Source organism: Clinocottus analis, unplaced genomic scaffold, assembly GCF_023055335.1.
Source record: "Clinocottus analis isolate CAN_PGR_092001 unplaced genomic scaffold, fCliAna1.0.p SCAF_11, whole genome shotgun sequence".
Classification (NCBI taxonomy): Eukaryota; Metazoa; Chordata; class Actinopteri; order Perciformes; family Cottidae; genus Clinocottus; species Clinocottus analis.
Window position 1 is genome coordinate 589,610 of NW_027175832.1, and position 26,001 is coordinate 615,610.

The 26,001-nt window shown below is 45.6% G+C and overlaps 4 protein-coding genes across 4 annotated transcripts; 3 read left to right on the plus strand and 1 right to left on the minus strand.

Annotated features, from left to right (window-relative positions):
- Positions 1-5,207: 5,207 nt before the first annotated feature.
- Positions 5,208-12,141, plus strand: zgc:153615 (uncharacterized protein LOC777747 homolog). The gene is made up of 7 exons (XM_068571540.1): positions 5,208-5,338; positions 7,071-7,180; positions 9,598-9,715; positions 9,835-10,041; positions 10,490-10,613; positions 10,727-10,820; positions 10,942-12,141. The coding sequence occupies exons 1-7, from the start codon at positions 5,309-5,311 to the stop codon at positions 10,991-10,993; spliced, it is 735 nt and encodes a 244-aa protein (XP_068427641.1). The 5' UTR covers positions 5,208-5,308; the 3' UTR covers positions 10,994-12,141.
- Positions 12,142-13,237: 1,096 nt separating this feature from the next.
- On the plus strand, positions 13,238-14,891 carry zmp:0000001127 (interleukin-12 subunit alpha). The gene is made up of 6 exons (XM_068571482.1): positions 13,238-13,430; positions 13,517-13,603; positions 13,756-13,797; positions 14,131-14,244; positions 14,398-14,442; positions 14,612-14,891. Exons 1-6 carry the CDS (start codon positions 13,260-13,262, stop codon positions 14,741-14,743), a joined length of 591 nt encoding a protein of 196 aa, XP_068427583.1. The 5' UTR covers positions 13,238-13,259; the 3' UTR covers positions 14,744-14,891.
- A 2,651-nt stretch (positions 14,892-17,542) lies between these two features.
- Positions 17,543-19,744, plus strand: LOC137782191 (zona pellucida sperm-binding protein 3-like). The gene is made up of 8 exons (XM_068571363.1): positions 17,543-17,935; positions 18,025-18,140; positions 18,277-18,380; positions 18,518-18,695; positions 18,772-18,889; positions 19,045-19,130; positions 19,214-19,434; positions 19,606-19,744. Exons 1-8 carry the CDS (start codon positions 17,543-17,545, stop codon positions 19,716-19,718), a joined length of 1,329 nt encoding a protein of 442 aa, XP_068427464.1. The 3' UTR covers positions 19,719-19,744.
- Positions 19,745-22,491: 2,747 nt separating this feature from the next.
- On the minus strand, positions 22,492-23,022 carry arl14 (ADP-ribosylation factor-like 14). Its single transcript, XM_068571539.1, has one exon. It carries the CDS (start codon positions 23,020-23,022, stop codon positions 22,492-22,494), a length of 531 nt encoding a protein of 176 aa, XP_068427640.1.
- Between the last annotated feature and the right edge of the window lie 2,979 nt (positions 23,023-26,001).

The window sequence follows — 26,001 nt, forward strand, 5'->3', positions numbered from 1 at the left end:
TTAACCAGGTCATCCCTCCCACCCACCTCCCTCTCCTGACCTGTGGCAGTCACATTTCCCAGGTGGAACTGATTGCAGGTGATTAGAGAGCAATCAATGTCTCAGAGTTTGATTGGTTGTTGTGGAGAACGTCTCAGAACAAATAGCTGCAGCAAAGTAGAAGTTGTTAGCTCTTAGCCTTTCCAGAAATCATGTGTAACAGAATGATGCATAAAGGAAAAAGGAACAGCGCTGCTGTTTCCTTGACTGCCGCTTTTCTTCTGATGTGTTGTTTGGGGCAAACGATAGACTGTTATCGACTAAGGAAAACAGGAAGACAAGAAAGGCCAAAAGGAGCTGACACATCCAAAACGATAGGTGTCCAAGAGGGTAAAATTGTGTTCGGGAGGGTCTTTAAGAAAGGGTCAGGCCTTGAGTCACAAGACCTTGATGAACCCAAGAAGCCGTCCTCAAACGCTTCTCTGGAGGATGAAGCTGCTTATCAAGCAGACTCTACAGGTCAGCATCTTATGAGATCCTTTACTGCAATGAATGAAAGTCTGGTTTGGTTAACTTGACCTTTTTGGTAAATGGAACAAACATTTTAAATTTCCAGTTCCTTAACTTCAACAACAATCATTCAGGTTGGTCACAAGCTCAAATACAGGATCCCAGTGCCCTAGAAGCGCAATGGACCGTGATGTCTCCCTCTCTACTTTGTGGTGGTGACCAGTTTCAGTTTAGTGCAACTGGACCAGGAGCTTCTCATTTTGCAGTGGATCAAGGTAAAGTGATAGGAATCATAATTTAAAAAAAAAAATAAAAAATTTCTGATTCTAAAGTCACATGGAGACTTTGTTTCCCACAGAAAATGCATCTCCAATGCCTCTGTCCCAAGTCCCTGGCTCATGTGGCTATGGCATGCAGAAGAGCCCTCTTGGACTTGTCTTGTTGGTTCCTTATGACGGCTGCAGCGTGGCTCAAGAGGTAATGCTGTTTGAAACTAAACCTTGCTATAATCCAGGCATTTAATGAAAAACTTGCTTTTTCCACCTTGTATTTAACATGTGTGTAAATGCTGGGTTAGATTCAAACTATATCCATATTTTTGATTGACTTAACTGTCTGCAAATATAGGCTTGTAGTCTGACTGAATGTGTAACTGGTCTGACACCTTGGTGTCTGTATTTTCTTTTTTCTTCAAGGGTGGAAGTTACGTTCTGCCAATGCGCTGGCAGGGAATTCCTGTCGTACTCTGGTGCCGTAAACCTGCTGTCCATCAAAACCCACATCCGATACCCTGGTACCCGCCATCGTTCCATGGGCTTCTGCCCCCCTATGGACTCCCACCGCCCTATGGGCTGCCGCCTCCGTCTCATGGGCTGCCACTTCCTGATCTGCCGCTGCGCCATATGCCGCAGACGGGGTCCGACGTAATGCAGAGGATGCTTCGTTTTCCGCTGCCACCGTCCCATGGCCTGCCGTCCCCCTATGTGCCACCGTCCCATGGGCTGCCATCCCCCTATGTGCCGCCGTCCCATGGGCTGCCATCCCCCTATGTGCCGCCGTCCCATGGGCTGCCATCCCCCTATGTGCCGCCGTCCCATGGGCTGCCATCCCCCTATGTGCCGCCGTCCCATGGGCTGCCGCTTCCTGATTTGCCGCTGCGCCATACGATGCCACAGACTGAGTCCGACGCAATGCAGAGGATGCTTCGTTTTCCGCTGCCACCGTCCCATGGGCTGCCATCCCCCTATGTGCCACCGTCCCATGGGCTGCCATCCCCCTATGGGCTGCCGCTTCCTGATTTGCCGTTGCGCCATATGATGCCACAGATGGAGTCCGACGCAATGCAGAGGATGCTTCGTTTTACGCTGCCGATGTCCCAGGTGCACCCCGCCATGCCCCAGGTGCACCCCCGGATGCATAACCACCAAGATAATTCTCTTTCCAGAAGTCTTCAATCGTATTACTTCCCACCCTATGCTAATTCCCCACATTCACCAGAACCTACAACTACAAAAAAACCAGACGCGCCTAAACCTCCAGCATACCCGTTCTCCCCTCAGTTTTATCGTTCCTCTCCTCACAGTCTTCCAGTCACAACGGCTGCACCGATTGCCGCTGCAAACCCAGCAGCAATGGCCCCTCCGCCTGGGTCTTCGCTTCCTTTCTACCATCACTTTTCTTGGCCCAGCCTGGGGCCTCTTCAAGAAACTGCAAAGCCCCTTTCAACCGCAACTCGACCTCATTCACCGATATTTCCATATATGCATTTTCGGCCTCCGTATCCCCATCCTCCGACCTCCAAACCAAAGACAACACTTGTGATCAAACCTCCATCGCCGCAGTTTGTGTATATGCCTTTTCTGTATCATAGTTTTCAGCCTCCTATTTCACCCCCTCCAACAACCACTACAACGAACTGATCCATGTTTTCATCTACATTCGCTTTATGTCTAATCATATGTGCTCAAACTGTTCTAATAAATACTTTACATGACAAAGTGACCCTGTCAAGTTAACTTGTACTGTTGGCTGTTCTGTTACGCTTGATATTTTAGAAACCTTTTTTTTTTTTTAATTTTTTTTTTTATCAAAACCAGCAACAACGGTCCCACCCTTGGTGTCGCTTCTTTTACCATCGCTTTGAGAGTAGAAGAGTGACAAAGACGGTAAGAGTAACCGGTCAGATGACGTCTCTGTCTGGATGTTAAAGTCACCCAGAAGGTTGAGCGGGGGCCTTTTTCTGGGCTGTTTGAAGGAAGAACGTCTAATTCTTCCAAGGATCCAAGTGCACGATAGAGAACATCAACGTTTAGTTGAACCAGATGAGTCACAGCACGAAACTTAATACTCAAGAAATACAAATAAAGCCAATAAACTCCCTTAACACATTGCAGGGGGGATACATTCGGAACCCTGACAATGACTTTTGTGCTCTATGAAGTCTGACTTTACTGACTCTTCAGTGAACATGTTTTTATTGACACTTCCTCTGTAATGCAAATATAATTTCCCTTTAGTGTCATGGTGTTTAAACATGTAAATGTTTCTAGATGAAGTGGACATTTCTACAAAGACTGTGCGCTACCTGTTCATACGGACAAATTTCATGGCATCTTATAAAATCAGATTTTATAAAAGGTCATTGCTCTAACTTGTAGCCCCACTTACTCTCCTCCCCCCATTCTGTCTGTTCCCATTTCCACATGGAGCTTTCTCCTCACGGCACCGCGTGACGACAGAAACATCTACATGCATCACTGAAGCCTCACGTGACTCCACAGCGCTGTGATGCTGCACTTTGAGAACAAGGATGCGTGTCTCATTTTGTTCCTTTTTGTTAACTACCGTTCTGGGATTATGGAACACGGCGCGTAGGAATAACCACGACTGTAGAGGATTATGAGATCCTAAAGGCCATCCTTTTGGTAGGGGGCTTCTGCTTTTTTCATTTATTTCAAGTACCTTAAGAATTGTTTTGTACTCTGCAATGCATGCGAGTCCTTTCTGCAGCTGGATTTGTCTTTTTACTTTACTACTGATCGGGCGTTAAGATGGAAGACCATGCGATGCGTTTGTGGTTTAGCAAGTTTGACAATTACTTTTTGTTAAAGAAAAATGAGCAGAAACATAAAAATCAGATAGGAATAGCATCTATGATACATATTATGAATATTGCAATAATTTAATGTTCAAGCCTATGCTGCAATTATATTGATCTTGTTTGTTTGATCACAGTAAACATAAAGACATCGTGGAGATTAAAGCGATGAACACAGCCAGCACTCCAGCTCTGAGATCTCTGTCCCGGCTTTGAATATCTTCAGTCTCATGTTCCTTCATACTCATCCTCAACCTCGTCATACAGTTTGTCTTCATGGAGGATTATGATGTGAACATGGATGAGGAAGAGGAGCGTGAGGTGTTCATGAGAAAGATGACAACATGCCACTGGTGGGAGGACTGTGGAGACGATGTTGACTGTGACAATCAACCCCAGAGAGGCGGAAGAGGCGGCATAGTGAACAGCCGGAGTTGGGCCGAGGAGCTGCAGGACATCTTTGCAGCGCAGACAGACGGCTGTTACAGAGGAACAAGGAGACCAGCCAGCATCTCTGTGAGCGACTCTCTCTTTGGAGACACACAAGCACTGAATTACTCTGAGATGTTCCACTGCATCCCCAAAAGATTCAACACAAGTTTTCTTTAAAAACAAATCTCAGAGTAATTGAAAAAACACAAACATTTTCAAGTAAAACAACAAAAGTGCATAACAGCATTTGCAGTCTGAGTCTATGACTCTTGTTTGCAGACAAGAGTCATAGACGAAAAGGGCATGATGTGATTCTATGGGATCACATCATAAACTGTGATTCCATACAATCACAGTTTATGATTTTGTGGAAAGTGGAACAAGAGGACTGAGGATGTTTGATCCTGATGGACGAGGACTCAAAATGTTACGTTGTTTAATCAGCTCACTGCTGCATTGTGACAGCACTAACTGTGTGTTAGTGTGTGTGTGTCTCTCACTTACACACAGTTAGTTCCCACTGTGTGTGTGTGTGTGTGTTTTCTCTTTTCGCACGTGTGAGCACATACTCCCTTGTGATTCCTCGGCTCTCACGGCTCAGCACGCTCGAGTCGGTGATGTGGACGAGACTCTTGACAAGAAGAACCAAAGAAGCAGAATGTGCAATGAGACATTCTTTGCTGGTGCTTTTGAGTCTTATTGATCAGCCTTTTTTATGGTTTTGTTTCCCAGTGTTGCGGTCTTTTACCCACCATATCACAACCAATCCCGTGCCCTTATTTCTGTAATCTTGTTAGGCCTGTCTCCTCTTGGCAGGACACAGATTCCTAGCAGGTTAAAAGGAAGATGGAGAGGAGAAGCGAGGAGTGGGAAAGCAAGGGAAGAAGATGGAGGAACCGATAACGTATTGGGAGAGAACGGCAGCACTGAGCAGCTCCATCTCTCTCCTCCCTATCCCTTCCATTTCTCTCCCCTCCTCTGCTTCTGTCTCTTCCTCCTCCTTCCTCTCCTGCTCCCACATCCCCCTCCCTCCGCTTTCTGCTGCTCCCTCCCTCCTCCCTCCCTTTCTCCTCCCTCCTCACTCCTCCCTCCTCCCTCCCTCCCTCCCTCCTCCCTCCCTCTCTCCTCCCTCCTCACTCCTCCCTCCTCCCTCCTCCCTCCTCCCTCCCTCCCTCCTTCCTCCCTCCCTCTCCTGCACGGAGCTGCAGTATATGAGCGGGTCTCCCGGGTTTAGCTTCACTGCAGTGTAGAGAAGGGCAGGGCGGCTGCTTCAGTACGATGCGCTGAAGGATGGTGCACCAGGAGAAACGCGTTTACCAGGTGTGTGCATTTGTGTTTGTCCGTGCTCGTGATTCTGACGGCGTCGCATCATATTTACAGGTCGACATGTCTCCATCACGAGCAAGCTGCCGTGTGAGTCAGACATAATGGATGAGTGTGAGGTGGCGTGGGAGTGTTCCTATGCCATCTTCACCTGTTTCTCTGTGTTTCTACATGTCCTCATTTTAAATCATCTCATCTGACGGATGTGTGTGTGTGTGTAAATCATACGACACGCTTTGTTCTAGTCCTTCAAGTAAATCATTCTTCATAATTTACAGTGACAATGAGATGCTTTTCCTCGACCGCGTTCTCTCTTCTGGGAGGTAAAATAGGTTGTGTGTGTGTGTGTGTGTGTGTGTGTGTGTGTGTGTGTGTGTGTGTGTGTGTGTGTGGATAAACATGAAGGAGGATGTCTGAACGTCTGAAGAAGAGAGCAAGATGCAGAGCGATGGCAGAGTGAAGGCGTATAGTTGTGACGCGCTGTACATCGTCTCATCTAATGATGCGTCACAAAGAGGGGGAGAGAGAGACAGAGAGAGAGAGACAGAGAGAGAGAGAGAGAGACAGAGAGAGAGAGAGAGAGAGAGAGAGAGAGAGAGAGAGAGAGAGAGAGAGAGAGAGAGAGAGAGAGCGAGAGAGAGAGAGAGAGAGAGAGAGAGAGAGAGAGAGAGAGCGAGAGAGAGAGAGAGAGAGAGAGAGAGAGATTTGACACAAGATAAAATATGATATGATATAAAATAAGATATTCCAGCAGTGGGGAGATTGCAAGATTACAGCAGACAAGTAAAGTGCACACAAGAGACTCGTAGTACAATAAGGTGTGGAACATGAACACACACACACACACACACACACACACACACACACACACACACACACACACACACACACACACACACACACACACTGTATGCTTCCCACAATATAGAAACACTTTCCTTATGGTGCCAAAATAGAAAATCATGTCACGCTGCAACATTTTATTCAGACTTTACAGACACAAACTGAGATACTTTGAGACTTTCAGCTGCTGTTCCAGAAACACACGCAGCTCACATTACAGGAAAATGTTCACCGTTGACAAAAGTAAACGAGCTGCAGCTGCAGAGAGGAAACGCATCGCCAGAGACGACGAAGCTTCCAGATGATCCTGTTTCCATCGATGACGAGCTGAAACGTTCAATTAGCTGATTATTTACAGACAGAGACGGTTGTTCTGTTAGGAGGGATGAGCTGTTTTCTAGGTAATGATAGAGGAGAGAAGGAAGTGATTCTAATGAATGTGTTAGCTGAGCTTCGTTAGCAACATATGCAATTACACCGTCATGTGGCTTAACTAATGCGTGAGAGGCAGGAAACTGGCTTACATGAGTTTGCTATATCTTCTTTCCATTTACCTTTCCCTATAATCCCTATTTCTCCTTCCTCCTCCTCATCCTCTTCCTCCTCCTCCTCCTCTTCCTCCTCCTCCTCCTCCTCCTCCTCTTCCTCCTCCTCCTCCTCCTCCTCCTCCTCCTCCTCCTCATCATCCTCTTCTCAACCAGAACGTACTTCATCATTTGCTATAATACATGTATTTATAGTCTTGATTTAATTAGCGTACTACGCACTCAGCTTAATATTCCTTCTGGCGAGTGTGTCCCACTCTGATGTGAATACAGCAGCAGCATTACTAACATTCATATTCGGTGTGTTTGTGTGTTTGTGTGTTTGTGTGTTTCCTCTGCAGGCCCAGAGGAACGAGAGAGAGTCCATCAGGCAGAAACTGGCCCTCGGCAGTTTCTATGACGACGAGCCAGTCATCTACACCAGCTGCAGCAAGAGCGGCCTCTCCTCCCGGTGGGCTGTGTGTGTGTGTGTGTGTGTGTGTGTGTGTGTGTGTGTGTGTGTGTAACGACTATGAGGGTTTGATCAATGACGGCCTCTGAAGGCATCAGTGTCGTTGTCTTCAGATGTTCAGATTTTCTTCCAGAAGGTATTTTTGGATGGAAAGCGAGGAAACAGTGAGACACGCCCTGCATGTACTTTATTATTGACTCACAACTTTATTAATAGATTTTAAAGACTGAATATGAAAATTAAACATCAGGTTTTCTAGACTTAAAGTGTTGCTTACATGTGGAACCTCCTAATAGATATTATGACACAGCATGTAATTATGTACCTGCTCATTATGTTGGAAAACCAAACTATGTCTCACACACACACACACACACACACACACACACACACACACACACACACACACACGCACACACATGCACACACACACACACACACACACACACACACACACACACACACACACACACACACACACACAGTAGTCTTTGTAGAACCCCTTGTTGCGTTACTTATCTCACTTCTTTATCAATAGGATTATGAATATGGATGCAGACAGAAACAGGTCTGACTGGCTCAGTGTGATTTACAGTAAACGGCTGCAGGTCTTTGGTTGAAGTGTGGACTCAGTGTCCACACAGACCGTGTGCATCGTTGTGACTGAAGGTGGAGTAAGAAGTGGATTCATCTCGTGTGTTTGTGTTTGTGTTCATGCAACAACCAGGAAGAGAAGAGCAGCAGACACACGGGAACAGGAAAGGTTTCCCTGGAAGTCACACAGCTGTTTACAGACTGTTGAACCCGACAATGAGCAGCAGAACAATGAAACTGGAGCATGGACAGAGTTGCAGGAAGTGGCACGGCGGTCAACCTCTGTTGCGTAATAAGTTGCTGAGGCAGAAACTTGTCGATGCCCAGATTCAGATTCAGATTCAGACAAAGTTCTCACGGTGAAGTGTTTCATTCCAAGACGAGATATTCTGGTTTAATAACTATATGCTCGTCAACACTTCATGCTTTATAAAGCATTGTTACAAGAACACTCAGAGTAACTCATTAGTAATTCATAAACACATAAATATGTTGTTCTTGATTAATAAGACTATTATGCATTTCATGATTGAGTTTTCATACTTTATAAATGATGGACACATTTGTAAATGAACTATTAAGGATTTGTAGATTATTCATAAGTTAATTTTTAAAGTGTTAGTAAATAATCAAAACAAATATTGAAATCAATAAGGCGCGTCATGTTTATGACAGATGAAACTAACCGAGACGAAATGATCTCCACAAAATTGATATTTCACATTTGTAATTGAGGTTTTGGGGCATGCGCACACATGCAGTGGAAAGCGTTGCATGACATCAGACACGTTAACACACCACAACCCTTCTTGTCAGGTCCCCGTTGACCTGCAGGGGTGACGTCATGCGAGGGGCCGGCCCTCTGGGACCGGCTGCGGTTTGAGGAAGTGAAGTTCTGTCTGTGGCCCGAATGCTCCTGAAAGAAGAAGTGGCGCGCGGTAAAGCTCTGCCGCTGTGATAGGCGGAGCTGGAGTCATGTGATCCCTCGTGGAGGTGAGGGCGCACCTTCTGGAGTCCAGTCTGGAGTGGAAATTCCAGCAGCAGCGTGTCCGGGCCGTGAAGCTGAGTGCGTTATTGTTCTCGTCCCAGTCAGCCTCGGTCACTTTGGTTAGTTGGGTTCTTTCAGTCAGAGTATCGGACTCGGGGACGCCTCCACAGAGCCTGCTGGCGTGTCTGTGGCTTCATTCACATCACAGCAGCTTTCTATTGCTTTTGCTTCGACTCGATGAGCTCACAGACCGCGACGTTACTGACGTCACCGCACTTCATAGCCAAAAGTATGTGGACACATAAAACCAGCAACAAATCATTTCAAAGTGGTCGGCATCGATATGCTGCTGAATCATCCTCCAGTCTTTACTATTGCCATGACAGACAATAGCCATAAAATAATATATATAGTGTTAAAAGAGTGAACGTCACCATGTGGGGTTTCATTCTCAGGAAACAGCTGCTCTTCACTTTGCTTGTACTGAACAATCTGACACAAGTTGTTCATCAATGTGTGAGGATGGAGAGCTGCCACACATGAGGACAGTTTTGCTTCTTTTACTAATTAAAATGGTTACTTGAGTTAAATGTGTTTGTTGTTGTACTTTTTATTATTCTGCAAATGCTTGAAACTCGTTTTCAAATATCCTAAATGACCATTTTCTCTGTTCATAATCGTACAAACACAATTGTGTGAAAATGTCTTTCAGCATCACCTTGTTAAGAAGAACAGTACAGATCTAAAGTCCTGACCACCAGAACAATGAAGCAGTAACGTTTCAGTGTCTCTCATCCACGTCCGTCCCGTTCACACGCTGTGTTTCTCCTCTCAGGCTGCAGGGCGGGGTCAACCTGCAGGTGTGTTTCGTTAACGACAGCAGCAGCGACAAAGACAGCGATGCTGAGGACAGCCGGACGGAGACCAGTCTGGACACGCCGCTGTCGCCCGTGGTATGACCGGCTGCAAAAGCCTCTGTGCTCGTGTTTCACGCTCTCATTCCTCTTTGGGTCGGTGCGTTGTGGGAACATGTGTTAGCTCGTGAAACCGCTCACCCCTCTTTGTCGCGCAGAGCAAGCAGAGCTCATCTCTATCGGACCGGGACACAGCGGAGGAGGACTCGGACCCGTTGGATGACTGCGGGGGGTTCTGGCGGGTGCAGCGCAGGCTGCAGGAGGAGGCCCGCGTGGCGCTGGCGCTGGCTCGGCCCATGGCCCGCATGCAGGTGGAGGTGGAGCGGCAAATCCAGCTGCACCGCCGCTCCCCAGTGGCCGACCTGGTTAGTCAGTGAGGGAAAGAGAAAGAGAAACAGACCAGGGACGAGTGTCATGCGCGTTCCTGTTGTATAATAAAAGGCTTTTTAGGAGATAATCCAGCAGGGCAACCAAACATCCCATAATAACAATAATAATACAGAAAGGGGGAAAGAGTGAAAACAGAAGACTTCGCTGTTACAGTTCATGCAATAAAAACTGTGTTGGGGACTCGTGTCCATTAAATAGAAGGTCACTCAGGTTTTACAACTGTGTGTGTGTGTGTGTGTGTGTGTTGTGTGTGTGTGTGCGTGTGTGTTTCAGTATTTTTTCATATTTTAGTCCGTTGTGCACCCATGCAGTGATGTTCCGTCTGTGTGTGTTTGCATACATGCAGTGATGTTGTGTGTGTGTGCGTGTGTGTGCGTGTGTGTGTGTGTGTGTGTGTGTGTGTGTGTGTGTTTGCGTACGCAGCTTCCCCACCTGCCCCACATCAGCGAGTGCCTGATGAAGAGGAATCTGCGGCGAGGGGACATGAGGGACATGAGTCTCGGACAGCTGCAAGTCATCACCAATGACTTGCACTCACAGATCCAGAGTGAGTCTTTGACAAACATCCAGTCAAACAAAACAAGTAACACACACACACACACACACACACACACACACACACACAGTGTGTTTAAGAATAGGTTCATCTCTGACACACAGGCCTGAACGAGGAGCTGGTGCAGCTGCTGCTGATGAGGGACGAGCTGCACGTGGAGCAGGACGCCATGCTGGTGGACATCGAGGACCTCACCAGGTGGATCACCCGTTTCTGTCTCCTCACTCTTCTGTCTTTTCTCTCTCAAATATCCGTCACGTTCTCTGTGGCGACCGTCGTCCTGTTCCCGCTCTGATGTACTTCCTGTCTCCTGCGACAGGCACGCTCACAGCCACCAGCGGCACCAAGCCGTGAAGGCCATCTCTAAGTAAACAGCCCGCCGCCGCGTGTTTCCGTCCGCACGCCATCTTTCCTCTCGCTCCATGGACCGTCGCCGGCGTTCCTCATGAAACTCCATCTCGCTGACTCATCCCGGAGAAGTGAACATAGCATAACACGTACATGTTGTCAGAGGTCAGAGGTCACCTCACAGCGGCGCGATCGCTGCGTTCACTTTGGACACTTTTGAGTTTTTGCTTTCCACTTCCTCTCAGCACGATTAATCATTATCATGATCATCATGCCACAAGTTAGAGAACGAAGGGAATCCTCTCGGCATCATTGTATCCCCCGATTCACCTCTTCATGATGTTGCACGGTACACTCATGTTTATTATGGGATGGAGGGAGGGCCTGCACCTTGTTTCTCCATTGTCAGATGACTTGTAGGGGCCACACCTGACTGCACTTTATCTTTTGTTTGTCACTATATTAGATATGAAGAGATGGATCAGTTCATATTCCTCATTGCTTTAGGAGCACTGTGTTGTTGCTGTTCATCACTGAACGTCACTATTTAACTCCTGCTACTCTCTGGCACAGAACATGAAGAGCAGATTTCAGCTTCTCAGCGATGTTCAAGCGCTGCAGCAGCTTCACGGAGGTCTTGTGATTCAACTCCACCTGCTTTAAAGCTGCACTGTAGAACTGTATCCAACATTTTGAACTTTATTTAGACACATTTGTATTTATGTACTCGGTAAAATACACAAAATGACATGAAGGGGTTTGAAAAGATTTGACTGGTTAATACATAAGTATAGAGAGAAAAAACAAAAGTAGAGTCATGACAGCCGCTAAATAAAAAATATGCAAAGTCAATTGTTATGCCCAATTTGATAAAGAAAAGGGTAAACACAAAGAAAACAATATATATAAATAAATCACAGCCTAAATATATACAATTTATCTATTGAGAGTATTTATGGACATACTGTATGTACATGTTAAGATATACTTTATTAAGGGATGAAGGACATGCCTGCTTGTCTGGCGACGTTTAAATGTTTTCACTCTCAGCTTTTTAAGAATGTTATTGAACACAAAGTAAACGCTCTTTTCTAATATGCTTCAGTGATCAATGTTCTGTATCATGATTGTAAAATCAGAACTCCAGTAATAAATGTTTCAAGTGTGTGAACTTTGTTTGTCTCGGCTGGTTTTCATGAGACTTCATTTGCATTTTGGTGTTTTTTTCACATAGTTTCATGAAGTGATGCTGAAGCTCGTCGAGTTTCTCTGCGCGTTCACACGCGCGTTCACACTTATGCAGCTGAGTTTTATTTTGGAGGATTAACACAAGAAAAGAGGAACTCACAAAAATAAAGCTCAGCTCTCGTCATGTTGATCCAGATGAATTTGATTATTATTATTATTATTATTAAAAATGAACTGAATCAAACATTTTTTTTAATTTGGCCCACTTTAACTCGCTTGAACTACAAAAACAATAAATCATTTCTACATCAGATGGCTGCCCAGCATATTTTAATAGTTTAGCAATTACATTGTCAAATAACAATAATCTATTTTTTTTCTCACAAAAATAAACATTGTAAACATGAAATACATTCTGGTTGCTTATTAAACAAAAACTCTTTTAAATATGTTTTCTTAATTAGTGTATGATTTTTTAAATCATCCTTAACTAATATTTTTTTCTGTTTGTCGCTTCAATAAAATGAAATGTGTTGTTTTGTGTTGTTGACTTGTCGTACATTGAACACGTGTCAGGTTTGTTCGGGATCACAGTTTAAAATAGTAAACCATGCTTTCACTCTTGAAATGTCAACATTACTCCGTCACTCATCTCGCTGTTAATTCCAGTTTCACCAAAGCATTCAGTGCTGCAGGGGGAAGATTACACAACCTGAGCTGAACAATTCCAATTTACACTTAGGTGTGAACTCAGTGCTGCATGTCGAGGAAAGCCCCTGCTGCAGGCTATAAAACACTTAAGTGAGTTCAGTCAGTTACAAACAACCTGAATCTCCTCCAAGATGCTCATCGAGCTCTGTGAGTATCAAACTGACTCTGCAGCGTTTTATTCTCGCAACAGACGAGTTGAAACGTTAGTTTGACTTTATTTTAATGAGTTTTCTTGAGTTGAAACGTTAGTTTGACTTTATTTTAATAAGTTTTCTTGAGTTGAAACGTTAGTTTGACTTTATTTTAATAAGTTTTCTTGAGTTGAAACGTTAGTTTGACTTTATTTTAATGTGTTTTCTTGAGTTGAAACGTTAGTTTGACTTTATTTTAATGTGTTTTCTTGTTTCTCTGTCAGACTTCCCTCGTGCGCTGCTGCTCCTCGTGCTCACCTGTCCGCAGGTGAGTCGGTCTGTGCCGGTGAGGACCGACGCAGCGCTGCCAGAGTCCTGCGTGTCTTACGCACAGACGCTGCTACACAACATCACGGACACACTCATACAGGTACAACAACACAACTAAACACACTTATACAGTCTACTAACAGAATGTGTGTTTTAATTATGGTTGAAAACATTCCCACGTGACAGAATAAACTGTTCAGTGGGATCGACTGCACCGCGCAGAGCGTGGAGCTGAACACGGACACGGACACGCCGTCCGCGTGCGCGCCAAAGGTACATGAACACAGCATGTCATTTCAAATATGAGACAAACATAATGCATGATCGTTAAAGACAAGATAACTCTTATAAAACATGTATTCATGGCCTCGTGTGTTGTGTAGCTGCATTGTGTTACTTACACCTGAAGTGTGTTTGTCCCTCAGGAGTCAACGTGCTCAGGAAAAGTCAAGTCCACATTTGATCAGGTTGGTTGTATTCTGACTATTTATTGTTTACTGTTTTATCTTTCATACCTCTTTAAAAAGCCTATACACTATTGTTGTCAGACTTTTAAATGTAGACATTAATATGTAACTGTATTGTGATGAGTTTTTACTCTCCTTGTGTGCATTATTATAAGATAATGCAACCAGACAAATGTTTAGCATTTAGCGTACTTTAAGAATAATGTTTGTTGAGCCGCTTTAGTCAGAGACAGATACGTAGTGCAGCACTGGATAAGATGACGTGAGTTTATATTTATATATTTATATATTTATGTGTTGTCTTGACATTTGCTTTCCTGTATTTCCATCCAGGAATCATGTCTGTTCAACATTGGGGAGGATTTGCGTCACTACTATAAATTCCTGGTGGCTCAGCCGGAAGCTGACAGCAGGCTGCTTCTGTCTGGACTCACAGAGATCATGAAGGTACATCGATGAGTTTAACTCAATGTACCGTCACCTGCAGCAACATCAGGACTCAACTGAACGACTGCATCCAACTGTTTACGTTAAGTTTACGTGAAGAGTCGTATCTCTTGAAATATTGAGCTGCTCATGAAAGACATCTTCTCTCAACAGAACTGCTTCCCCAGGTCTCTGACTGCAGAGCTGGCCTCAAGAGAGGTGAGAGATCTCTGAGCCCTCAGCGCTGAAACAACTATGTTGTTTGCTTATAAATAGATTACATTTCTTTCTGTTTGTCAATATTGAAAAGATGATTCAAACTCAAGAGTTATTTAGGACCATCCCTCGTCCATCATAAGTGATGTCATGATGTGTGTGTGTCTTGAAGGCGGCTGCAGAGCGTCCCAGCAGCTACGATGAGCGGCTGAGCCTCTGCAAGGTGCTGAAGGGCTTCCAGGTCCGCAGCATCACGATGAGCCGAGCCATCGCCTACATGAGCGCTGGAGATCACAGGAGATGAGACACAGAGCTCCAAGAGTTTCACAAAGCTGCAGAACCGTCAACACAAACTACAGTTGTGTTACGTTACGATCACCTAGAAAACACTCTGGTCTACTTTATCACTTTTTACAAGCATATTTATTATTCACGCAAACATGTAACTTATATTTGACATCAAGTTGGTGTGTTAAAGTATTTATAAAGTTTATTTACAGACTGTTATTTATTCATCAATGATGATATTTTTACTATTTATTGTGTTATTTAATTGGTTCAAAGAATCACCAAATAAATATCAATATTTATTCTGCATAAATCCTGTTGATTGGTCATTCATTTATTTCTTTGTAAAGTATTACTGTATGTCAATACACTCTTTAAATATAACACGTCATAGTCAAAGTACAGTGGCGTATTCTATTGCAGCCACAAAGCAACAACATGATTGACAGGAATATCAGAATTTACTCTAATTGAGAAGAGTTCTTATTTGGCTTTCATAATTCCTAGAAATGGGATTTCCTCATTGCACTAAACACCCACCTGACTGTGTTTCCCTCCAACCACCAGCTGACGGTGTGAGAATATTACTGTTAAAATATAATGTAGTGTTTGTTTAGGCTTCAGATGGAAAGTCCGGTGTTTAATAAATAACTTACTATCAACCAGGCGACGGTGAAAAAAGAGCCTTTGATGTTCAGAAGGATGTGAAAGTCAGTCCAGACGAGTTCAGCGTTGGAGTTTATGGATGAATGGAACTTCATTTGAAATTTGAGCTTTAAAAAGGTCTCGGTCCAGCTGCAGCCTGCACGTCAGCTGTCCCTCTGCTTGAAGTTATTCTTCATAAAATACCAACGTGGCATATCTGCCCTTTCAAAACATCATGTTAGAAAACAAAGGGCCAACAATAGCAACTTTAGGTTGAACACTTTGTTTGCTGACATGATGTTGAAAGGGCAGAGACGCCACGTCGGTCATTCTAAACCTCAAGGAAAGTGAAACAAAGCTTTTGGTTTCTTTTGGCATCTCTTCTGTTGAACTGAAGCAGAATTGGCACAACTGAGATTTGTGGCTGTCGGGGTTAAGAGAGAACGATGACGTTCAAAACGGGTGAGAAGAAGTGTGTCTGAGTCACGGGAGACACAAGACTCACACAAGAGACTCACACAGGAGACACAAGACTCACACAGGAGACACAAGACTCACACAAGAGACTCACACAGGAGACACAAGACTCACACAGGAGACACAAGACTCACACAGGAGAGACAAGACTCACACAAGAGACTCACACAGGAGAGACAAGACTCACACAGGAGACACAAGACTCACACAGGAGAGACAAGACTCACACAGGAGACACAAGACTCACACAGGAGACACAAGACTCACACAAGAGACTCACACAGGAGACACAAGACTCACACAGGAGAGGGAGGAGATGAGGATCTGGTGGTTCACTGTGTCAAAGGCAGCAGAAAGGTCTAGGAGGATAAGGACAGAGGAGAGAGGGATAAGGACAGAGGAGAGAAGGATAAGGACAGAGGAGAGAAGGATAAGGACAGAGGAGAGAAGGATAAGGACAGAGGAGAGAAGGATAAGGACAGAGGAGAGAAGGATAAGGACAGAGGAGAGAAGGATAAGGACAGAGGAGAGAAGGATAAGGACAGAGGAGAGAAGGATAAGGACAGAGGAGAGAAGGATAAGGACAGAGGAGAGAAGGATAAGGACAGAGGAGAGAAGGATAAGGACAGAGGAGAGAAGGATAAGGACCGAGGAGAGAAGGATAAGGACAGAGGAGAGAGAGGCGGCTCTCGCGGTGTGGAGCTGCTCAGAGACAGCAGGAGAGTCGTCTCTGTTGAGGCCTTGACTGCAGACCGGTGAGGGTCCAGCAGGCGGTTCTGGTGGAGGAAGGAGACTTGGTAGAGCTCGCTCAGAGTTGGCACCATGAAGGCCACGACACACACACAGACACACACACACACACACACACACACACACACACACACACACACACACACACACACACACACACACAGGTGTTGGTTTGGTTTCAGAGGGAAACCATTTCCTGCACTTATAACTACAAAATGTGGTTAACCACAAACACTGAAATGTTCTTTAAACAGCTGCGTTATTTATGCACTTACCTCTAAAGCATGTTGTATGTGCATGTTTTCTACCATGTGCTCTAATTTGCTGCTTTATCTCTAGATAGCAGAATGTGAACCTACTGTTTTTGCTAAAAAAAAAAATTAAAAAATCCTCTCAGGCTTCATATACAGCTCCAACAACCTTTATATATCTATATCTAGATAGATAGATAGATAGATAGATAGATAGATAGATAGATAGATAGATAGATAGATAGATAGATAGATAGATAGATCAATGTCCTATTTGTATTTATTTAAGACAAACATCAAAGCAAAACCCGAGACTGAGAAGGTTTTTCTGTTGCAGCTGAACTGATTCACTCAGTGTAACTCCATTGTGGCGTCATCTAGTGAAACAACGAGTGAACAGCACGTGCTGCTCAGTCAGAGGCTCGTGCCACCAACATGAGTACAAATAAGTTGTTTCTAATGTTTTAGAATACTGACATGAACTAAAAAAGCTTAACACTTCGACGTTGACACCGTTCAAGTAATTATCAACAGACATGCGCAGTTAAACTGGTAATCAGTGAAACCCTGCTGCCAGGTGCGTGTGGTGTGTGCGTGTGCGCGTGTGTAGGGTTGATTAACCGCTTACAGCCGTGGTGGCATTTCCACAGGCCTGCGGGACGACTGCAGAACGAACCTGTCCGAGGTCAAGCATGGACTGCAACTTCTCTCCTTGGTGGCTCGTCGTGCTCATCTCAGTTTCCACGCGCGCAGAAAGCCGGATGTTGTCCAGCCGCGGCTCCTCCGCCACAGCGAGCTATCCCGTCCCGAGCAGGCCCGGTGGACACGTGCAGCCTCAGCTGGCTGCGGGCAAACCGCAGCACAGCGCGGCGCACCGGGCGCTGCCGCGGCCGGTCGTGGTGAACTGCCACGCCGACGCCATGCGCATCGTGGTGCAGGCCGACATGTTTGACGCGGGCCTCGCGGTGGACGGCAGACACCTGCGCCTGGGCCCGGGCTCAGGGAGTGAATGCGGAGCAGTTTCATCCGGAGAGGCGGAGTTCACCGTCCAGGCCGACCTGCGAGATTGTGGCACTAAACTCTCTGTGAGTGTGTTGATGTTCACGCGACTGACTTCAGGATGAAACTTCCAGCGTTGCTGTTTACACCCTGTGATGACTTTCTGTTCCTTTAGTCGACTAAAGAGAAGCTCATCTATTCTAATGTCCTGGTCTACTCTCCTGAACCTTCATCTGAGGGTTTGCTGAGACTGAACGGAGCAACGATTCCAGTTCAATGTCATTATGAGAAGTGAGTGTCGGTACTGTTGGAACCCGCCGTTTCGATTTTTATGCCTTTTTTCATTTCGTTGCACTCAGCCTTCTTTGACATTTAAACTAGGTGCAAAGAATTGATCTTAAAAAGCTGTGATGGGCTGTGTTTGCAGGAGGTATGCTGTTGCTGCCGTTCCCTTGCAGCCCACCTGGCTTCCTCTGGTCTCCAGCGTCTCAGCAGAAGATCATATTGACTTCAACCTGCTGCTCATGACGGGTGACAGGATTTCATTGATGGAGTAGTTTTCTATTTCCAGGCGTTTTGTGGCCATCTTCATGTCTGCTTCTCTTTGAAGATGCCTGTTGTGCAACTGAATCTGTTTTAATTTTTGTGTTTCATGTTTACCTTCCCAGATGATTGGCAGTTTCAGAGGGGCTCTGTGTCTTACTTCCTGGGTGACCCCGTCCATATTGAAGTTTCTGCCGTCGTCGGCCATCACTTGCCGCTGCGAGTCTACGTTGACAACTGTGTTGCCACAGCGACTCCTGATGCAGACGCCACGTTAAGATATGACTTCATTGAGCATAACGGGTGAGCTCCACCATCGAATCCTAAACTCCACCGCTGGAGTGAAGTCGCCCCTTCTCATCGTTTGCTGCCCCGACAGGTGTTTTGCTGACGCTTACCTGACAAACTCCAGCTCCTATTTCCTCCCAAGAGGTGAAGAGCACAAGCTGAGGTTTCAGCTGGAGGCCTTCAGGTTCCACCAGGAGCCCAGCAACCGGGTTGGTTCATCTTCCTTATTTGACATGCTCGTTGGACAACGTACCTTTTTTAATAGAAGCGTGTAAGACGATCAACAGTTTGATTATTCTGTTCAATATACATGGGACCTTTTATTAAAGAAGCATTAGATTGTTTCCCACTAAACTCTCCTCAGGTCTACATCACCTGCTACCTGAAGGCTGTTCCAGTCGAGTTATCTGTGAGCTCTCAGAACCGGGCCTGCTCGCTGATTGAGAACAGGTATTTTCCTGCTGTGTGGTCCGTTCTGTGGCCGTGTTCTCACAGCAGCGAGTTCTCCACATTTTAAACATTACCTCCTTCAGATGGCGATCCGTTGACTGGAACGACGAGGCGTGCAGAAGCTGCGACGTCTCCTCTCAGACTGAGGAGCCTCGGCCCACAGAAGTCCTCAAAACCACCGTCGGCACCCAGGCGTGGCCCTCCGAGCCGCCGCAGGAGCAACAACCACAACCGCGCTCTGCCAACTATTTCCGTTTCCGTCCAGGAGTTCTGCAGAGCAAACACAACAAACCTCAGCTGAATGGTGACATCTAAATGACTGCTTTTATAGTTCATTAAATACAAAAATGATATTCAGTTGATGGACACTAGTTTGTTTTTTTCGCCAGCATTTAAGTTTCAAAGTTTATTTGCATCAAATTCATAAAATGTGCTGCTGAAACATCCCCTTAACATTTCTGAGTTTGTTTTACAGAGCAAAGCATTCAGCTGGGACCCATTACTGTTCTGCCATCCGGCAAAACCAACACAAAGCCGTCAGACTACACAATAATTTCACCCAACGGAACCATCTCAGAGTCCAGATGACGGACTTGTGTCTCCTTTTACAGGACAAGAACATTTTGGACGGTACCTCCTGTGAATGCTGGATTAATCTGTTGAAGTGCACTTTTCCTCAGATTCTTCCAATAAATATTTTACATGAACTTGTATTTTTCGTTTCACTTGCTCTACACTAACGCATGCACGTTGTAATTCTCAATTATTTGACATCTGATATTTACAGAATCCAGCATCCTTTAGTTCTTTGCCAAGAACTTGATATGCCTGCAGCCAACAATTTAATTAGCATCGTGTTTTAAGCACTCAAGTCATTAGTCCCAAGCAGCAGACGTTGATGTCAAAAGGATGCGTTGTGTTGTATTTGAACACAAAAACACGCACAATGCAACCTTTTTGACATCTGTAAAGATTCATCGAATATAAAACCAAACTGTTTGGATCTGAGGGGAAAAGCAGACCTGCTAATAGGAGCACTTTCCCTCCATTACTGCCCGCAGTCTGCTCATAGTCACAGTATTGATCCAGCATTGTGAGGCAGATGCAGCAATATGAGACGCTGGGCCGGCCACATCCAGGAAAAAATGCTTTTTTGGTCACTTGATTCTTATGTTTATACTTGTATTGGATTTCTATTCTGGAAAAAGAAAAAGCCTTTTTGCTTCTTGCTGCTGTGAGAGCCACTCCTGTTGTTCTGTGTTGTCGCAGCGCTTTGCACTTAAAGAATCTCATCTCATCAGCTGTAATGGCGTCCAGCCAGTGCAGCCTTTTAAGAAAATGCCGGACTTGACTCCTTAAGTATTGTATAAATATTTCATATGGAGAGTCTTCGTGCTTTTGCCATCCAGAACATCTGGGTTAAGTAGTGTCAGCACCTCGGACAGCTCCTCCGTGGGCGTGGTGAGCGCTGTCCCTGGTCCTGAAACGTCTGTCGCGTCTTCCTTCGGCCTCTGGTCCCCTCCCACCTCTGCGGGTCATCGTCCCGTGCTGCTGGGCGGACTGGTCGATGTCTGGGCGCCTGCTGGCTCCATGAGCCGTCCTCTGGAAGACTGTTCCCGATGTGCTGGACTGCATCCAAACACAGGCTGAGTGCACAATAAATAACGGGCACATTAAAGTACACTTAGGAGTTCATGTCAAACTCATTAGCATATTCATAAGCTGCAGAGAGACACTCAGCTGCCGCTCAGCCCAAAATACAGTCGTGTTAATATGGGTGCTATCCAATGGGTGAACATTTGAACATACTGTTTTGTTTTTGTTCTTCGCCCTTTTTTCTGTTTTTTCCTGACCTCTGACCGTGCCCTGCGTGATGATGGCTCTGCGTCAGCGTTTCAGCCAACGCATCTTTCCGCGTATTAAGTGAATCGTCTCGCCCTGCACTTTCCCCCAACGCTTTACCCTCGAGGTTCACTTGATCCTTTCTCCCATTGGAACACAACAACGATGCTTTTCTACAAAAGCGGAGCACTGTCGGTGTTCACCGTTTGCTGTCTGGTCCGCGCGGCTGTTGATGCCATCCGAAGATGTGGACCGGACATTTGTCGGGACGAGCAGGTCTGCTGCGCGCAGGGAAACGACACCAAGGCCGTCACCTGTTGCAAGGAGTTCCTGGACAATACCTACTACAACATCGCCATGGTCACCCGGAAGCTTTCTGGGGTGCTCATCATGCTGCTTCTCTTCGCCGCGGGGTACTTTGTCCAGCGGATGTTGTGTTCCAGGTCCCGGCAGCTCACCCCGCCTCACAGCGGACACCCGACGGTCACCACCTCGCAGGAGCCGCTCGTGGAGAGCAGGGCACCGAGCAGCTCGGTGGACCCGGCTCCTGCCTCCCAGCTGCCCTCGTACGAGGAATGCAAACGCCTGCCGACTTATGAAGAAACGGTGTGCGACGGGAGCAGAGGACGGCCAAAGGGCAGCATGGGACACATGGCGAGCACGTCAGCTCCATAACAACAGTTTCAACATGGATTCCACATTTGAGTCTTATTCGTCGGAGGGGACGTTTCAGAAACAGACACACACACCGCAGGACGTTGTTTCCGCTGCAGCAGCTTCGATGGAGCGGATCGATGAAAGAAGATGAAGAGAGGCACGTACCAACACATGTTCAAGTTACTGGTTAAATGTAATGAAAGAAGCACCCTTTAGTAGTCGCTTTGCGAATGTTAAATCAGGTACTGTCATGCTTTAGTAATCCGAAATAAAACATCAGTAAGAACAACTTTCGTCATTGTTCGACTCTTTAATTCATCGAGTGAAGCTTGTAAACATTTCCCACGAGATGCTGGAATAGATTATTATAAAACCTCTACTTATTCAACATGTCCAACTGATTCAATATGTGTTGTTTTCAAACTGCAGTTACCAGAACATGCATGCACTTGTCTGTGTTATTCGCTGATGTGACAATGAAGAGTTTATAAACACAAGAGTTTAATCGAAAAGGCGAGAGATCAAATTCTGCTTAATAATTGAAGACAAGCTGCACATTGGTAAAACAAATCATTTCTACAGCGTGTTATGTTTGTGGGACTAATGCACGGTGATACACTTCAGGGTCTCTTGTGTTTCATGTGGTTTCCATTAGTGTCACCGGAAGTAGTCTAATTGTTTCACTCACTCTGAAGCAGCTTGAGAGATGTTGTTCCAACTGGGACGAAGAAGAAGTGACTTAACCAAAATGCCTGGCCTCGTTAAATATGATTTATTGTTAGGAAAAAGAGGTTTGGGTTTACAAACTTATTTCAAATCATTGATGTGTTAAAAATATCTCGTTGCGTCCCAAACACACGTCTCATTTCACCATCTGGACAACCCGCTTGAAGGCTTCTTCAACTCCAAATCCCGTCGATGCGGAACAAGGCTGAACGAACCAATCCCGGCCCGAGCACAGCTTCCTCAGGCTGAACGAGTCCTTGATCTCCGTGGCAGTCAGCGCGCCGTTCACGTCCTGCTTGTTGGCGAGCAGCACCAGCGGTCGGCCCCGCAGGAGCTCGCTCTTCAGCGTGACCTCCAGCTCCCTGCGCGCCTCCTCCAGGCGCTCCCGGCCCGAGCTGTCCACGACGAACACCACAGCGGCCGCGTCCTGGTAGAAGCTCGGCCAGTGCTCGCGCATCCTCCCCTGGCCACCGACGTCCCACACGGTCAGGGCGATGTTCTTCCCGTTCTTCTTCCCCTCGAGCATTTCCACGTTGAAGCCGATCGTGGGAACGGTGCCGACGCACGCGTTGAGTTTCAGTTTGTAGAGGAGAGTCGACTTCCCGGCGTTGTCCAGGCCCAGCAGCAGAACTTGGACTTCTGGTTGTTTCGACCCCCGCAGTCCCATGGCGACGTGGAGCTATGAAGACACTCAACTCAAGTGGGACAGGCACATCCTTGTTGCGCAGTGTTTGCTGTGTGCGTCGCCCAGAGGTTAATACATCAGCCATTAGCTCCACGCTGACTAACCAGCGCGCCGATAAGGCGCCTCCACGCAGGGTGCAAAGTGTGAGGATGTTCCTGTTTTATATGTGCGGAGAGTTGTGCACACGTATGATCTGTTTTAACAGTGTTCATCTGTTTCATGCAATGTGCTATTCTTGTCGTGAATAAAGGTTACAAAAGGTTTTCTAGAAGTTATTTTACAGAACGACTTTCTGCTGGTTCAGAGTATAAATGCACTGAAAAGACAATCAGACACTTTATTGCTCAAAAGGTTTTCAAAGTTGCTGGAGTTATGATTCCACTTTATTAAAACGCGGCTGAATCAGAAAGAAGAAAAGTAACGATGAGTCATCTGTTTGTTTGTTTTGTTGCACAAATTACATTTTGACATCGTTCAGGAATTGTAATCAACTTAAAACACAGTTGCTTCAGTGTAAATGTCATCAATAGGTAAACAACAATATCAGACCTCACCTGTCAAAGAAAGAAATGCAGTTTTTTAAACTGAACCAGCGAGTTTTGTCTATAAAATAAAGAAAACAATGTGTTTTTCTTTTAAGTCAATAAATCCTTCATTTCAACATGTTTCAAATAGTTCACAGTCCAACCTGACAGCCTTTAAACGTACATTATATATATATATATATATATATATATATATATATATATATATATATATATATATATATATATATATATATATATATATATATATATATATATATATATATATATATACACAACAACATGTCCTCACCCTCAGACACACTTTCTCTAAACAACCTCAAAGTTCTTCTCAGAAACAAAAGCAGACCTTCAGCCGTTTGTCTGCTGAGAGAAACAACAAACAAACATTCAGTAAATCTAAAAGTGGGTCATTGACCTCGAGTCAATATATTGATGGTATCGACCTGAAGTCAATGATATTAATCAAACATAATAATAAAGGAAGGACAAATAAATGAGTTCAGTCAGCCATCGGAAGGTTTAAAGCACTCTTATATTTAAACAGCAGCTGTAATGTGTTTTCACCTCAACGTTTCTGACTTCACCCAGACTCCCTTCTGTCAGTGGATCTGCTCCACATTCATTTAATGACGTGTATTTACCCTTAAACAGACATCATAGCATAACAAGTACACCGTTTCCCAAGAAAACACGTTTCTGTCAGTGCGCATGACTCTTCTCTTCATCCGGTAATGTCTCCCTCTCTGACACTGAATGTCTCATAAAGACTCAATCAATTCATGCAGTGATCAGTCCAGCCAGCTCCATCGTGTCGAGGAGACCGTTTAAATCCACTTTGACTCCATGGAGCTCAGCGAGGGAACCCAACAGCAGCATCCTGCTGCTCAGAAGCCTCCGCAGCTTAAGGACACTGCGTCCTGGCGCGCGGCGCTTCGCTTAATTTCATCCAAGAATGCGTTCGCATTTCACCTGATTGGTTGTTGTATCACGATCTGGTCCGATCTCATGGTGGGCTTCACCCACACGCCGCCGGTTGGATTGTCCATCACGTACACCAGACCCCCGGCGCCGCAGCGGCTTTGGGTCCAGGAATGGACGGCTGACCTCTCCAGGGTCCGTGGGGACGAGCGGCTGCTCACCTTCTTCTGAATGCGGACAACGGAGGCAGAAGAACAGCTCGAGTCCATTCTCTCACACATGTCTACTGCGCCGATGCGGTGGAAGACCACCCGCGCTTCGATGGAGGACTTGGAGCTGTGCTGTCCCATACTGTGACTTCTCTTCAATTCAAACACCACCTCTGAATAATCAAAGCAGAATCGTGTGACTGCTGCGTGTGTCGGAGTTTCTTCAATGTCAAGTTTCGTTCTCTGGTGTGCAGCGCGCACTTGTGTGTCACTTTCAAAGTGCCAAATCTTTATAGAATAGCGCAACCAGTTCCCGTAAAGTGGAGTGACGCACGTGACTTTATGTTGATTAGATGCCTGGATGTTCCAACTCGGGTCTTTGGCATTTGGCTCAGTCACCGAGCTATTCTGAGTGTCTCCACCTGGTGAAGCCCGTCACTCAGCGTGGCGTCACGGCCCCCCCCCCCTCCCTCCTTCCAGGGGGCTGCAGCGGGGTGAGTTGTCCTGCAGGCCGCCGCGCACCCCGGTGTCTGCATGGGAAGCTATTTGTGGCGCGAAGAAATGCATCCCGGAAGCACGCAGAGGACGTCACGTGCGTCCCTCTGATCTCACCACCTCATTCTTTTGCAAACGTTGTGCAGATTTTTGAGACAGGTGTTGCTGCCAGAACACAACTGATTCAACTTTCTGCAGAGATGATGAACCTTATGAGACTGTATACGTGTCCTTGTGCAGCTTAGAGCTGCTGGAAGGTGAACAGAACACAGATGTGTGTGTAGCATGAGCGAGAAAGTAAAACATGAAGAAAATTAAACCAGAGTGAAGAAAAAAAGGTAATTTAATTAAAAAAGACCCTTGAAAATAAAGAGTTGGAGCATTTTGCAGTAATTGAGCTGTAATGTAAAGTAAAGCCAGAAGGCCTCTGAGGCCATGAAGACTGCAAATGCATTCAAGATGAAAGACTTTATTACTGATCCTTTACATACAGATTATGTTTGCCTTTTCTTTTCACATTGAGCATCAGCTCCAGATGTGTGAACTGCCTCTCAAAAAGAAGTGATGGGTAATTTACAGAAGCGCAACAAATATATTATACAGTGTTCTGATTTGGCAATCTGACAGACACACTCAACAATAAATAAGGCATTCGGTAAACTGTTAAATAAAACTGTCTCTCAGTTGATGTGAAGGTCAACACAGTGATGAACTCGTTGAACACGAAGCAGCAACTTGAGTTGTGACCTCCCTGACGGCTGGTTGTCGTGTTGCTGCAGGAGCATTTCATA

Coding starts and splice junctions, on each gene's coding strand:
- zgc:153615 (XM_068571540.1), top strand. CDS start 5,309: ATGGTGCACCAGGAGAAACGCGTTTACCAG. Junction 5,339..7,070: donor AGGAGAAACGCGTTTACCAG/GTGTGTGCATTT, acceptor TTTCCTCTGCAG/GCCCAGAGGAACGAGAGAGA. Junction 9,716..9,834: donor ACACGCCGCTGTCGCCCGTG/GTATGACCGGCT, acceptor TTTGTCGCGCAG/AGCAAGCAGAGCTCATCTCT.
- zmp:0000001127 (XM_068571482.1), top strand. CDS start 13,260: ATGTGTTTTCTTGTTTCTCTGTCAGACTTCCCTCGTGCGCTGCTGCTC. Junction 13,604..13,755: donor CGTCCGCGTGCGCGCCAAAG/GTACATGAACAC, acceptor TTTGTCCCTCAG/GAGTCAACGTGCTCAGGAAA. Junction 14,245..14,397: donor GACTCACAGAGATCATGAAG/GTACATCGATGA, acceptor TTCTCTCAACAG/AACTGCTTCCCCAGGTCTCT.
- LOC137782191 (XM_068571363.1), top strand. CDS start 17,543: ATGGACTGCAACTTCTCTCCTTGGTGGCTCGTCGTGCTCATCTCAGTT. Junction 18,141..18,276: donor GTTCAATGTCATTATGAGAA/GTGAGTGTCGGT, acceptor CTGTGTTTGCAG/GAGGTATGCTGTTGCTGCCG. Junction 18,890..19,044: donor ACCAGGAGCCCAGCAACCGG/GTTGGTTCATCT, acceptor AACTCTCCTCAG/GTCTACATCACCTGCTACCT.
- arl14 (XM_068571539.1), bottom strand. CDS start 23,022: ATGGGACTGCGGGGGTCGAAACAACCAGAAGTCCAAGTTCTGCTGCTG.